The 16,634-nt window shown below is 34.4% G+C and overlaps 1 protein-coding gene across 1 annotated transcript; it reads right to left on the bottom strand.

Moving 5' to 3' along the window:
* Positions 1–11,961: 11,961 nt before the first annotated feature.
* Positions 11,962–14,208, bottom strand: LOC149204353 (uncharacterized). The gene is made up of 2 exons (XM_089394695.1): positions 13,219–14,208; positions 11,962–13,000 (listed from the first exon to the last, which is right to left on the bottom strand). The coding sequence occupies exons 1-2, from the start codon at positions 13,778–13,780 to the stop codon at positions 12,159–12,161; spliced, it is 1,404 nt and encodes a 467-aa protein (XP_089250821.1). The 5' UTR covers positions 13,781–14,208; the 3' UTR covers positions 11,962–12,158.
* Between the last annotated feature and the right edge of the window lie 2,426 nt (positions 14,209–16,634).

Raw genomic sequence — 16,634 nt, 5'->3', positions numbered from 1 at the left:
ACTGGTATATATTATGAAAATAGTATTCATCAAATTTTGTTCAAAATAGACCAAATGGCAATGCCCATCACAATCAAGAAAAATTGTCTCAAAATAAATAAATTCTAAGTCAAAAACATGGTTTACCAATACCACATGCCCAAAAAACCACAACTCATTTCATATAACACTTGTTCATATGATAGTTTTTAAAATTAATCAATTTAAATAAAAGTGCAAAAAAGGCCTAACTACTTTGGAGATAAATCACAACTTTTGATTTATAAATACTACTAAAAATATTTTAGGATATTCCATAGAGGTTAAATCCATAACGTTGACCTAATAATTATCCATAACTAAATTAATATTATGGAATCCCAATTCCAAAATAGACATGGGTATCGGTATAATAGCATCTTAGACATGTTTGTTTATGATATAAAAATTTCTTACAACATATGAAGGTGGACATTTTAAATTTTCTAAAATCCATTTTTTTTTGTTGGAAAAATAATTTCTAAGAAGTCTTCAAAATATTACAATGGGTATTCTCCCACCTCACTCCTATCAGATTTGTGGCTAGGAGAGTTATGCAAAAATTGAGTAGAAATTTCCAAGCTTTATATAATCTCCAAAAACAAAAAGATTAGATAGCCCAAAAGACAAAAAGGATAAGTAGACACCCAACAGTCATCACAAATTAAGGGGGAACATCATGTGCATGACCAACATCGGGAGCTGCAGGAAGTCCTGGGTGCCTATGGACATGGAATCCACGTGAGCCAAGCACACCTCCATCACATCAAGATGATCATTGGTATGTCTTTGGATCCTACACAAAGAAGCCAAACGATCCAACATATCCCATTGGTTTTGTTGTAGGTCATTCATGAAAGCGATGACTTCATTTCGATCATCATGCCTCTACTACTACATTTTCTCTAGAGTTTCCATGATACTTCTCATTTTCATGTCAAGGGAAACCATAGATGGTGATTGGTCCACATACCCTGGTGACGACACTTGCCTATGGGCCAATTCCTCCTCCATCACATTACTTGTTGTCCCTTCTTCCTCAATGGTTTTTTCTTACACACCCCTACCCGCAGGCTGGCCACGAGGTCCCACTCCCCTCCGAGCATGACCTTGTTAGTGAAACATCATAAAGGTGGTTGCCCAATGACCAAAAAGAAAACCAACCATAGGGCGGACACACGACCCACTCCGATAGATCTCGGGATCACCGCACCTAGTCATAAATTTTAACAGTCCACCCCATGCATAAAACCAAGTTACAGAGTCTAAATCCCCACCTAACTCTCACACCACAGGAGCACTGAAGTAAAAAAAAAAAAAAAAAACTAGACAGGAAATTATGACGAGAGAGCCACCATGGCTAGCCAAATATCAGTTTGCCACAACCTAAATCCCCAACTACCAATGGAGATGCAAATAATTACACGAGGGACGTTCCACCAACACAAGAACATAAGCAATACTCCTCTAAGAGAAGGGCCATAGAAATAAACACAAAAATAAACCTATTAAAGCACTAGTGAGCTAACTAAAAGTTGGCCTTCCATAAGTCTCTGCAACCAAAAACAACATTGTGATGTCCCTGGCCAACACGAAACAAGCGAGATGTGAGCACCTCCAGACCTAGTCCCCAGGATCCCAAACTGAGTGAGAGGTCTTCCAGGCTTGCACACTTTGTAACTCTCCCCACCTCAAAGCAACGACAAAGGAAGAATTCACCAAATGTGCAAGCATGCATAGGTTGGGAGCCTGTGCATACTTAATGTTAGTGATGCCAAATAGACTCTCACCCATGCCAAAGAACCACCAACAACAAAAACAAACAACCTTCCAAGGTTTAAAACAACCAACCTCCTTCTCGATGATTGTATTCCCTTAGGGTCAGATATCCTGGCTACTCCACCTAACGTTTGCACGTGTCATCAAAACAGGTTTCATCCGCTCCATGTTGCCCTCTTGTACCTTGATTATCCACCCCCATCGAGGTTCTAAAATCCATTTAATAATATAAGGCTTGTGTGTATTTAAATATATATATATATATATATATATATATATATATATATATATATTTTGTTAAAATATGTTTAATATATATAGTGGTTCGATATAGTTTTGTATTTAGCATTATAATGATTGTCATTATAATATCATTTGTGGGATATTTATACATTCATCGTGGTTTTATTAAACTTTTGTAATATTGCATATGTACACATGGAGAGGATTTAGGGAGTTATTTGGTATGATGACCTACACTCATAGGTCATTTTTATGTGCTACTTCTCCCTTACCTCTTGATGAGTTTACTATCAATTTTTATAGATTGATTGATATATCTACAACATATATGTCTTGAGCTAGATAATCTATATGCTTGAGAGCTGTACGAATCTCCTTTAAACCCCATACATGTGTGCGCTCTAAATAATGTACCATGTAAATGATCTTATCTTCTCTCTTGCTTATGAGATCTATTTTATTGATTTGATGTTTTTTTTTAGGATTTTGGATGGTTATATATATATATATATATATATCCTTGGAGTGCAATAATTGAAATAAATGAAAGATGTATTTTGGATGTAAGTTAATTTAAGATGATAATTGATGTATAGTTAGTGAAATTTTGTATTTGAATAATATTATTCAAATATTTATTTAAATGTTTTATAAATTTGATCATTTTTTCCATTTAAAATAATGAGAAGGTAATTTTATTTATTTATTTTTTGGTAAGCTAAGAGTGTATTATCTCACAAAATCAAGTTTTCCAATACATTATCATCCAACCATTTTTAACATGCCAATTGGGAAACTAGATGTTTTTTACCACCTATCTATAGAATAATTTATCCAAAACTTCAAGAGTTTTATCCACTGTTTAAAGTATCTATTGCATAATCACAAAACAAAAATTTCCCAAGAATCATTTCAACAACTAGAAATTAGAAAAAGTAGCAGGTGTTGGATCCTTTGCATAGTAGCAATGATGCATGGAATATGACACTCAATATGAGCCAAACCAACATCCATTCTCTTTCACATCCTCAAGATTTGCAAATACATTATACCTTTCAACCTACTTCTTAGAAAGAACCATTCCCAACAGTGTTTTCATTTGCCAATAGAGAGATAAAGATTGAAAATAATGCTTACACATTTCACATCCTCAAGATTTACAAATACATTATACCTTTCAACCTACTTCTAAGAAAGAACCATTCCCAACAGTATTTTCATTTGCCAATGGAGAGATAAAAATTGAAACCAATGGAGAGATAAAAATTGAAAATAATGCCTTTTCCTTCCTGTGGTGTGACTAGGGTTAGTAACCCACTACCCAATTTCCTCCATGAGCTTCAATGTAGAGAATGTTGCCTATCTCTAATTGTGATAGTCTCTAGGTGTTGAATTTCGCTACGAGTTTTAGGGTACATAATTGACCAAAATTATTTAAAACCTTTTAAAAATAATTTCTAATTTAATTAAATTATAAATATCAATCATTAACATCACAAAAAAAAATCATATTATATTAAAAATATATAATTTATTTTTATATTAAAATAATTTCAACAAATCTGAAAGTACAATTTTAATAAAAAATTTATAACAGATTTCCATTATAATAGTTTTTAAAAATTCAAAATCTAAAAGGGTTAACCTTTTTCAAATAAACCTAATTCTCAAAATAATAATACAAGTTTTTAACCTTTAATGTTTAAACAAATTTATCATTAATTATTCAATATTTTTTAACTATTATCAAAATGCTTAGCACCAGTGCACTGTTCTGGCCAAGATTTGTCATAAAGTTTTCCTTTTCTATCTTCCATTACTGAAGAAAGGCTGATACTATGTAAAATTTGAAAGTTCAGAAGTATTCTGCTTTATTAAATGTGAGAACATAGCTTTACAACTATAGAATAGCTTTATGTAGCTATGACATCAGAGGGGCGTTATTTAATGTCGTACATTCTATAAGGAACGAGTTTGATGTGTATTCCACATGTTGAGGGGCCATTCCAATCCATCAAGTACCTAACTGATGTCACATTTACAGTAACACGCGCATCATAAATAGTATTGAGATCCTTCCGTGCCAAATTTTATTGATGGGGTTTATCATTGAGCTGGACTGATTGTTATAAAAATGATAGGCGTTCAAATTATTGAAAAAGGTGTTTTTAAAGTGAGGAATGGGCAAAGATTTTAGATTCCTCACATCAAGCTATGTTACAGATCAATTAGCCTGTGTGAGGAATATTGCAGAAATAGGACATTGGTTTATCACAGGATGACGTAATCGATTATGTACCTTCTTACTTGTTTATTAAGTTCCATCAACTCTTGATGTTTCCTGTGTTTTAATAGGCTCTTACTTGAAGTTGGTGATGAAGTGATTGTTGAAATTTGTTGTTAAATCTAAATTTGAAATTGCAGAGTTTCATCATAGAATCGAGTTCAGCAACTTCAAGTTCTTTTGCACTAGTAGACAGTTTATTTTATTTAAATGGATAGATTTTCACAATTGAAAAAAAAACAATTTAATAAAAAATTATCATTTGAATTATGGGAATTTGCAGATTTCTTAAATTTTGATACAGTATTGAGATCATTAACCTATATTTTATTGGTGCAGCTCTAAACTATCTTAGTGGAGTTAGTCATTGCAATCATGAACCATACAAGTTTAAGAATAAAAAACTTTGAAACTCTAAAGTAAGTTCAAAGTCATATTTAAAACTCAATTGTCATAATATATTATATGAAGAAGAGTGTTTAGTTCAAATGTAAGGATTTTAAAGAAAATTTAGTATTGTAACAAGAAGTTAAACCTCACATAGGTATTGTTTCTTTCAAATCCTATGACTCAATAAATATGCATAATAAAGTTATAAATCATTTATAGTTTCAATTTTATATGTTAAAAACCACCAAGAATTAATTGCCCAATCATGATTGCTTAGCATTTATTGTATGTTGCATTTATTCCCTATCATCACTCAACATATGTTCCCTAGTATTTTTGGGCACTTGTTCTCTACTACTACTCAACAATCATTACTTTCTCAACAATTATTACCCACTCTATTACAACAATGCAAGGTGTATGACACAAATGTCCTAACAACCTGCGTTATTACAACAGTGCAAGGTGTATGACACACATGTCCCAACAACTTATTCTATTACAACAATGCAAGGTATATGACACACATGCCCAAACATTCTCTCACTTGTCATATACATTGCAAAAATAAGGGAGAATGCATAAAATTGTGAAGTAATTACTAGGAGCCATAAGGCCCATACAATGATGACACCATTTGAATTTACATATGTTCTAATGGTTTTGTCAATGCATTGGCGGGATTTTGCAAAGTGTCAATTTTCTCTAGTATCATTTTTCTATCCTCTATCATGTCCTTAATGAAATGGTATTGATATATATATATATATGATTTTTCTTCACAAGAAAGGTCAGGGTCTTAGCAAAAGAAATGACACTATTATTATCACATTGAACTATCATATATCTAACTCAACCCTACTTCTATACACAATTTCATAAACCAAATACCCTCCTTGCATGCATGAGTAGTTACCATATACTCTACCTTCGTAGTTGACAAAGTGACAATGGATTGTCGTTTTCTCATCCAACTCATTGCTTCACTAATGATGAAATCACATATTTTCACATAGATCTCCATGTATCTCCATCCCCTACCCAATTAGAATCCAGATAACCCTATATATCCACTAAATGGGGGTCCCCCGAAACATCACTATGATAGTAAATGGAATATTAAGAAGTTACTCACAAATACTTCAAAAATCTATTTGCTACAACATAATGTTTATCCAATATTAGCCACACCCTCCATCTCTATGAGTGTTGTATAACACTACTCAACTAAAATCTTAGTTTCCATAAAAATAATATCACTCTATCTTCTAGAATTTTCCATGAAAAAATGTTGTAGCACATAGTTTACATACTTACTCTAGCTCAACCAAAAATTTCTATTTGCTTCATCTATGTTTATCTCCATCCATAAGATATATTTGGCAACCTCCAAGTCCTTTCATATCAAATTATGTTGAAAGTTGAGACTTCAAATCGTGAATCACATCCTTAATATTATCAGAGGATAACATATCATCTACATATAGAGTGATGACAAGAAAATGATCACCATTTTTTTTGTAATACACACAATGATATTATTTGAATCTTAGAATTCACAATCCCAACACGCAAAAAAAAACCAATTTTTTGGTACCATGTTCTGGGGGATTATTTGGGAACATATAAAGACTTTGGTAATTCACAATCAAATGATTCTTTACGTTTTTCTAGGTAGTGCTCTGGATATGTCATGTAGATATCCTCTTTCAAGTCACCATGTAGGAACATTGTTTTTGCATCCATCTATTCTACCTCTAAATCAAAAGCTACCACTATAGATAGTAGGAACCTAACATATCTTAACTTGGAAACCAAGGAAAAGATCTCACCAAAGTACATCACCTTAACCTAGGAATATATTTTGATAATGAACCTTGCCTTGTACTTTTTGACATTGTTGTCTAAATTAAATTTATTTTTGGATACCTATTTACATGAAGTGGGCTTTCGTTCATCAAGCAATGATACCAAGTACCATATATCATTATTTCTAAGTGCATCCATTTCCTCATCCATGGCCAATTCCCAAGACTCTTTATCTTCCGTCTTCATTGCCACCTTCACAGTTCTAGGCTCATTGATATTAGAAAATAAAGAAAATATACCTATGAAATCAGATAAATTATAATTAATCCTATCAGGTTTTCTTTTTTCCAAGTGGACCTCCTTAAAATTTGAGGTGGAGTTTCTTCCTCTTCTTTCAAACTCTCTGAACCCTCCTCCTTATCAAGCCCATCCTGGACCACTTGTTCATTTTTTGGTTTAGCATTCTCAATTTTGGGTGGTTGGTGAACCACTAATTTCTCATCCCTTTTTTGTTACACCAGTGTGGGAGGAGACTTAAATTCTTTGAAAATGGCATCCCTATAATACAAAACATTTCCAACCATATATTCCTTAATCTTGTACCCTTTCACGTCAATTGCGTAGCCCTATTATTCAATTTTGATCACTTCTATGTAGGCACATGAGCATGTGTCTCACAACAATAAACATGAAGACTCTAAAGTGAGGGCTTCATCAAGGCCTCCATGGGGGTTTTATCCATGAGAATTGACATGAGAAACCTATTAATCAAGTAATATACACTAACAATAGCTTCTACCTAAAGCTTTTTCTCTAAGTGAGATCCATTTAGCATACTCCTAGGTTTGTTCATCTATATTATGTTCATTCATTTTGTTGAGGGTTATATGGAATTTTCTTATGTCTTTCAATGTCATCATACTTAACAAACTTATCAAAATCTACAAAGCAAAACTCACCACCATTATTACTGCTCAACACCTTAATCTTCCTTGTAATTTTTCAAGAGAGATTTAAACTCCTTAAATCAACTAAAAACCTCATATATTTAGTTCTAAGAAAATACTTCCATGTCCTTCTAGTATACTTATCAATGACTAACACATAATACAAATTCTTAAAAATCAAAAGAACTTTAATTGGACCAAATGCATAAGAAATGAATTAATTCCAACAACCTAGAAGATTTCTAAAAACCATAATAAAATTGAACATGCTTTTGTTTTTTTTATATATGAAATGCTTGCAAAAATAAAAATTCAAGAGCACAATCGTTCAATTCATCCATAAGATTTGTTTTTCAAGGTATATAGGTACTTCTTATCTAAATCACCCAATTTTTGGTGTCATAGCATTATATTTTATGTAGGTAACATTTTGTCTAAAACAAGAGCTTTTTTAGGTACATAGAAAACTTTATAACCATCATAAGTAGATATAGGGTTTGATTGTTAAAGTGTAGATTCTACATATCTCTACACTACAAAAATTGAATAACTACTATATTGAATGGTGTACACATCAAGCTAAAACAAAGTGCCCACATGAAACCCCTAGTAAGCGCCATAGCTCCTCAAACTATCTTACATCCTTTGTTAGAAAAACAACATACACACTTGCATTATTAAGCTTTCTTATCGGTATAGGTTCTATGAACTAGAACTTGAATTTATATAACTCGATTGACACCTTTCATTCTACCATCAAGGAATTTGATCAAGAATCTTCCACGTCCAACTATGCTGAGAGGAGAGTCACCACTGAAGTATACTATACCACCATCATATTTCTCTTATGCTAGAAATCAGTGTTGATGGGAAGTCACATTGAAGGAAAGTTGTAGAGTTTATCAACTACGCATTTTCACTGCATGGTTTGTGAACATTATAATAAAGGCATATCCACCATCCTCTTGAGAAGAGTTTTTAAACTCGTCATCAAGATACTTCTTTTGCTTATTATACTTCCTTTTCTCTTTGTTGCAGTGTCATTTAAAATTCCTGACCTTGCCATAGTTCCAACGTTTTGACTTGGACTTTCTAGGAGATTTATATCTTCCATGGGTTTTGAATCTATGTTTTTCTCTTATTTCCTTTCACTTTCAATATTCCATGAATAAATAAGGTATCATTGGTGGATTTAGAAGCTTTTCACCTCACCTCCTCTAAGACTAAAGTGTCCATGGCCTCATTAGGCATCAATGACTTTGCAATGCTTCAAATGCCCATTACTAGTTTGTCCCATGAATTTGTAAAGAACACAAAAGGGTTAGACAATGATCCTCCTCATCCATATTCACTACCACAAAGATTAACTAGGTCACAATAAAATTGAATACATTCAAGTGCTTGGCTACATAATCACCATCAATCATTCTCAAGGTGAACAACTTTTTTCACAAAAATAGTTTATTAACTAAAGATTTAGCCTAGAACGAATCCCTAAACTTCTTCTAGAGATTTGCTGTGTTATTTATTTAGAAAAATTCAATAAACATCAAATCATCCAAACAAAGTCAATAAGGCTTCTCTCTTCTCTCTCTAACACACTCACTTATCTTTTATACTAACGTGCTTACTTTTAGAAACTACAACCCATAGATTTGAATCTACGAGAAAATCTTCCATCTTGCACTTCCATGGCTCAAATTTATTGCCATTAAAATTCTCCATTTATAATCTAGACATTCTCACTATTTCCACATAGCAAGGGTTATTTCTATGCAAGTTCCCACTCCAGTCAAGATTAGATTAAAAAAGAAAAATCCTTAACACCTTGTATATGAGGTGATCACACTCTAATACCAAATGAAATGAAGCAAATGTGTAAAATAAAATACCTACGTGGATCAATGAGAGAAGAATATGTGAAAACCTTTAAAGAAATAGTTGCATATGATAAGGAGAAAACAAATGAAAGAAATAGTTCAAACCATTACAGAACAATTTGCTAGGGAAACTCTTCAATGAGAAAAACCCCACTTTAAAGCATGTCCAATATATTATTCGATTAGTAAATGGTTACAATACATTATAAACTTTATGTGATCTCAACAAGAATGTTTAATCGTATAAAGATTCCAGAAAAAATTTGGTGGCATAATAGTAAGTTAAAACTCATACATTGTTTTCCTCCATAGCTAGCACACTATAAAAATAGACATAACAAAACCCTAAACATTCATGTTTTTCAATTCTCCATACTAGAAACCACCAACAATTAATTGACCAATTGTTTTTGCTTACCATTCATCTCTTGCAAGTGATCTACATTTATTGCTTTCTAGTAATATATATTTATATACATTTATTCCCTATCACTACTCAATATTTATGCATTGCTATCCCTAAGCATTTATTCTATTTATCAAATCATTACTTGCTCATCTACAAAAGGACGCACCTGTCCTAACAAAACTCATTCTTTAGTTAGTCCTCTTTTTTCCTAGTTAAAAAAAAGTTTACATTGATATCTTAATTTATTTTTTATGATGTTGTAAAACTCCAAAAATGATTCATTTTCCATTCTTATTTTTTCTAAATTCATGGAAAGTGAGAAGTATTAAAAGAGAACCAAAGTAAAGTGAAAGTGACTAAATAAGTAGACAAATTCAATTTTTCCTCTTACTTTTTTTCAAGTTAAATCTATACTATGATTTATTTATTTTTGCAAAATTTGATGACGTTGTAAAACTCCAATAAATTCCACATTTTTTTCCAAAATTTGATGACCATGTAAAACTCTAATAAAATTCTTCTCTTTTTGCCAAAATTCAATGACCTTGTAAACTCCAAGAAAGTTTCTCTCAATTGAACTTTTTTTCAAATTCAGTGAGAATGGATAGTTTTAAAAGGGGATTAAAATAGAGAATAATAAATAGACAAATTCAATATTCTATGGAATGTATTTTTTCTATATAAGTGAAATTTACACTTTTAAAATTTTTGTTTTTTAATATATATATTTTTTAGTGATTTTACTTTAAAAAAAGTTATTAAACAAATTTAAATTGTTAAATCTATACAAATTTCACAACTCTTTGTATGATAGAATTTTCAGAAAAAATAAAAATATAAACTTCAACGATTTTCAAGGTCGTAAAATTTGTCAAAGCCTTTAAAAATTTTAAATTCTTGTCAATCAAATTGTACCATGATTTTTGACTATTTCCTAGAAATTATATCATGATAGAAAGTTGAGAATTTTCATGAATTTATACATTTGTTAACTTGCTTTGTAAGTCACTTAAAAATCCTAAAAAGTTTAGAGCAGAATTGAAGAGAATTTTTATGAACTTATATATTTGTTAACTTGCTTTGTAAGTTACTTAAAAAACATTTTTAATTTATGATATTAAGAAAATCTTCTTTCCCACCATAAATTTGATAATAATAATAGGATTTAAGACCTCTGTGGTTTATTACTTTCGACTTAGTTACCGGAGAATCCACAGTAAGAACCATTTTCTGCCAACGTTTCAAATCCCAACTGGATCCAGTTGGAATTTAAAACATTGGCAGAAAATGGTTCTTACTGTAGACTCTCCCGTAGTAAGATTGAAATATTTTATTTTGATAAAATAATAATAAATTTTTTATATATGAACAAATTTCTTTTATAACTGACCTAAAAATCAATTTGATTATAGAAAATTCAATGAAATCTCTCACTGGTTTAAAACTTAAAACTTTCAGTTTCTCTATGACAAATTAGAATCCTGCCTCTCGAAAAATTTGACAGAATCCTGCCTCTTGAAAAAAAATACATATTTGCTACAAGTTTTACTTCTTATCCTATAAATTTGATTAAACAATATATTTTTAGAATTGCCATCCAACTTCTGACTTCTAACTCCATACAGTTGTGCAGTAGACCTCTCATCCAATAAATTTCATTTAACAGAGATATTTCTCTGGAATTGCCATCCAAAATTGAAGGTTTTGCCTTCTGTTATTATGTAAAGCTAGAGAACATTGGGATATTACACGACGCTGAACAGGGTACGCTTTAATTTATTTATTCGTATGATTGTAAACTTTGGCATTTCAAGATAAGTAGATGCAGTAACGACCTGTCATGGATGTTTCAGTCGAAAAAGAATGAAGCAGACATATCCAATGAGAATTTTACTTGTATTCTCCATTCATATCCATGGCAGCCATTGGTCAATCAATGGAACAACAACACGCAAAGCATTGTGAGCAGAAAAGGCAGGTCTGTGATTGCGAAATGAGTACGAGGCCGTTGGGCACTGGCATTAATAAAATTCCGATGTCTAGTGCTTACCTAACCTCCATGATTTTATGTCATTCCAATCCAGAATTTAACACGTAGTGCTTCAACAGAGGCACTGTGTTCGAATCCCATTCAGAGTTTTCAGCTTTTTATCTCGAAACCAGAAAGGAAAGCATAATGCAATGATTATTCAAAAAAAAGAATGGAACACCATAACGTGTAGTTTATGAATTAATGAAAAAATCTTGAAACAATCGAATGCTGCCTGGTCTATAGATATGATTTACAGTGGGATTCCCCCGAGTCTGAGCCCCACGGTGTTTCTAATATTCAAAATCTATTTGGCTCGAGTAAAAAAAAAAAACACGACAGATAATTATGGAAAAATCAAAATTGTGTATCATTGTGGCGGTCGAGGGTATAGCTGCCGCCAAGTTGATGGACCAGAAGATGGTGGTCGTCCGGATTGGCCGAACTGGTGGTGGATACCTGCGAAATCGGAAACATGGCCGGATTCAGTAAAGTCGGGCAAAGTTGGTGGCTGTGCAGCCGGCGGGCGAGTGAGATAAACCGAAGTCGGCGGCCATGGAAATTGCTCGGCCTCGGAACTCGTAGGGCCCCGTTCGTCGGTCTGAGATGAAACTGCGGGATTAAGATTCCAGAATGTTCCAGAAGGAGAGTTCTGTGCGGTATCAAACTGAGCTTGCTGCTGGGCCGCCGCCGCCGCCGCCATATACTGCCGTAGGAGTGGCTGCATAGAGAGCTGTTCCCGTTCAGGCATCGGTTCAGGCTCCGGACTCTGCAACAATCGAGCATATTCGTAATACTCCACTGGAAAATTATCCTGAATTTGGGGTCTCTGCTGCAATGGCGACATTGGTCCGGCTCCTCCGCCGCCGCCAAATCGTGACGGCGTCGTCGTCGTCGGCGGCAGATTTTGAGTAGCATGTAATGGCGGGGGTGGATTGTTATGAGCCGGAGGCGGACGAAGAATTAGTTGGGCTTCCTCTGGAAAATTCAACTTGGCTCGACTTCCCCTGAATCTCAAGGCCGCCTCGTCGTAAGCTCTGGCGGCGTCCTCGGCCGTATCGAAAGTCCCCAGCCAAACGCGAGCTGCTTTGTGCGGGTCTCGAATTTCCGCCGCCCATTTACCCCATGGCCTCTGCCTTACGCCTCTGTACCGCCGCCGACGCTCCACCGACAATACGGCTTCGCCTGCGCTCAGCTCCGTTTGCGTTTCTTCTGCAATAATTTACACAGCATTAGTAATTTCACAAATGGAAGGAATAATTTCAGAATTTACGGCTGAAAATAACTAACTTGCAAATAGGCCATAAATGCACAGAGCTGATTTTAGCAAGCGAATTTTAGCAGCTGCATATAAAGCCCTGTGCATTTATGGCCCATGGGCAAACTGGTTATTTGTTGCCAAAATTCACAGAGAGAATGAGTTTACGGACCTGATGATGAACCCGCTGGCGGCGGCGGAGGGCGCAAAGTGGCGGCGGCTTGAGCAGAAGGTTGAATTGTTTGCCACATTCCTAGCTGCGGCGGCCTAATGGATTCCTGCTGGTGGAAAAGCCGCGGACGGGAAATAATGGATCCTTGCATGAATTCAGAAGCATGAAATCTGGGATCATTATAATATTGCCCCCGCCCCATTTCTCCTAACATCTCATCACTCTCATTTTCTTTTTCTCTCTCCCTCTTCACCCCTGTCGCGGTCGACTGGGGTAGTGGCCATTCCTTCACCCCTGTCGTGGTGGACTGCGGTAGTGGCCATTCCTGTGGCGCAGTTCCACCGCGCCCAGCCACAACCTGCGAAAGTGCAGAAACCATGGCGGACATCTCAGCTTGTGCAGGCGCACCGTGGGGATTGAAATACGAATTCTGCTGATCACCGCCTTCTTTTTCTTCCTTAATTTCACGATCCCGATCCCCTCGCATCGCTCGTCCTCCTCCGCCTTGTTCTGCCACCTTGTAATTTAAAGCTTGAAAATCCCGGAACCTCGTTGAATTCATCCAGAGAGGAAGAGCAGCTGGTTGACGTCAAAGCTTCCCAATGGTTATCGCCAATGGAGAACTAAAGTCGTCCGTGGCCTTTTCTTTTTATCAGCTGAAGAAACGCCAAGCGCAGGGCCGCGCCGCCTTAAATGTGTCACCTTCACCTCCACTCAAACCATGGATACCATACGTGTCCCACCGACTTCCAAACCAATACCACCTGCAATTTCTCTTTGACCAAACTAAACCGACATAACTTTTTCATTTAAATCCATTTTCTTACCTTCAAAACCCGAACTCCGACACTACAGAGCTTTGGAAATGGCTGTGAGATTCCAGAACCTTCCTTCTTCTTTCCTTCCTTCTGGCTTATCCTCCTCCGACTCCCGTGGTCGGTTGCAGCACAGTCGAGGGATGGATGGATGGCTGGCAATTACAGCCCAGACCCTGCCTGCACCTTCGTTTGGCTTTACTGGGGTACAATACTCGCCGACACGTGTGGTGAAACGATTCTTCTTTTGTTCACGTGACGGTATTCACGTGTCCCGATTCTAACTCTAAGGAAGGCCACCGGGTCCGGTTAAATCCGCTCAGAATGAGACCCCTGGAACCGTGACCATTACACGTCACGTTCGCACTAATACACGTTGCAGACTCCCTCGCTCCCTCGAAGACTTCAGCTTCAAGTCAACGACTTCATTTACATTCATAACTCCCGGAGTTTAAACTCAAATCCCTCACGGCACTATGAACAATATTGCCTTTTCTCGAAAGTTTTTCGGTCCCTCCGACCGGCTTAAAGGATTCGAACCCGTTACCCATTGGCAAGTAACTAGTTAATATATTTTTTTTCCCTTCATGGGCAAGTAACTAGTTAATATATTTTTTTTCCCTTCCCATTGGCAAGTAACTAGTTAATATATTTTCTTTCCCTTCCAAGTCGGTAGAAAGTATTCGAACCTGTACCTATTAGTATGTAACAAGTTAAGTTAAATTAAATTAGTTTTTTATTTTTAATTAATAATGTTTTTAAGTTTTTGGGATTTTGGATTGACAGTGAATGGGTACATTGTTAAAGTATTTTTTACGCTGGGTCACCGGTTCAAATCCTCGTAAGTACTTAGATTAGTCTTAACTTAAAAATATATATATATATATTTCTAACATCCGTTAAATATCCTATATAAGTAACTAGTTCAGTTAAATTAAATAAGTTTTTTATTCTTAATTAATAATGTTTTTAACGTCCTATATAAGTAACCAGTAACCAGTTTGAAGAGTGATACTCCCTTAACCAAAAAAACAGGAGAGCTAGCTTTACATCATGGTTCATCAACCCTTTCAAAATGTACCAACACCAAAAAACAAAAAATTATATATATAAACTTTTGTTTTATGTGTATAAATCCAATTCCCTCACGAAAGTGCCCATCTCAAAGTTTGGATAAGTATCTCTAACACATTTGTGATGTAATAAAGATACTATTTACTAACATTGCTGAGCATCCTTTCAATTTCCTTTAAAAAAAACAAATATATATGACTAAATAGAAAAGTTGTTTTTGCAATTCTATTAAAATATATATTTTAATTAAAAAAATTGTTTGTATTGTTATTTTGCGTGAACAATTAGAAATTTTGTCATTAAAATTATATTTTTAGAAATGTTTATATTTATTTTTTATAAATAATAATATTAATTTAATTTTGAAAGTTACTATTAAATTAAACATCAAAAACATATAAACATTAAATTAATATATGAGACGATTTTTTTATTCATAAAACAAAAATCTTACTTCTGCACAATAACTACACAATAATTAAATTACTAAATTCTATAAATACATATATATACTCTACTTTTTAAATTTTTACAATATTTTAAATATTTTAATTTTATTATAATATTTTTAAATCAATATAAACAACTCAACATAAAACCGTCGTTATCAAATTTTGAAATAATTAATTATAACATTTCAAATAACAATTTTCAGAAAATTATAAACAAAATAAACATGTGTCAAAATTCTGAATTATATATATAAATATTCTCATATTTCATAAACAAGACCATCAACCCTACGATATGATCCACTTCCAAAGTTGGGAAAATGTACCAAAATTTTGTTTTTAAATGGTATTTTATAAATTAAAATAAATTTTATTACAGTGTACAAAGTTATTACAACCATAAAAATTAGAGTTTAGAAATTTTGGAAAAAAAATTATTAATTTTTATTTAAAATATATATATTAATTTTTTTTGTTGACTAGTGGAATTGGTAATACTCGCGTTACACGGGGTCGAATTTCATTGGCCTTTACTATAACCTACTTGCGTTACACGGGGTCGAATCCCACCGGTGACCACTATAACCTCTAGGAGGAACGGAATCCCACCGGCCTTCACTATAACCTACTCGCTTTACACGGGGTCGAATCCCACCAGCTACCACTATAACCTCTAGGAGGAACGGCCCACCCTGCAAAAATGACCCTCGATTAAGATGAGACTCGAACTCGTGACCTACACAGTGGCACAATTCACTATAACCTACTCGCGTTACACGAGGTCGAATCCCACCGGCTACCACTATAACCTCTAGGAGGAACGGAATCCCACCGGCCTTCACTGTAACCTACTCGCTTTACACGGGGTCGAATCCCACCGGCTACCATTATAACCTCTAGGAGGAACGGCCCAGCGTGCAAAAATGACCCTCGATTAAGATGAGACTTGAACTCGTGACCTGCACAGCGGCACGAACGACTTAGCAGATAATCCGCTAACCACAAAACCAAACCTCTACAAGCATATATTAATTATTTTTATATTTATTTATATAAATATAGTAATAAGTGAGTT

The sequence above is a fragment of the Pinus tabuliformis genome, chromosome 1_2 (genome assembly GCF_031772625.1).
Source record: "Pinus tabuliformis cultivar Carrire ecotype Pingquan chromosome 1_2, CPIR1, whole genome shotgun sequence".
NCBI classification, from domain to species: Eukaryota; Viridiplantae; Streptophyta; class Pinopsida; order Pinales; family Pinaceae; genus Pinus; species Pinus tabuliformis.
The sequence above is the reverse complement of the archived record's forward strand: the minus strand, read 5'-3'. Positions and strand labels throughout refer to the sequence as shown.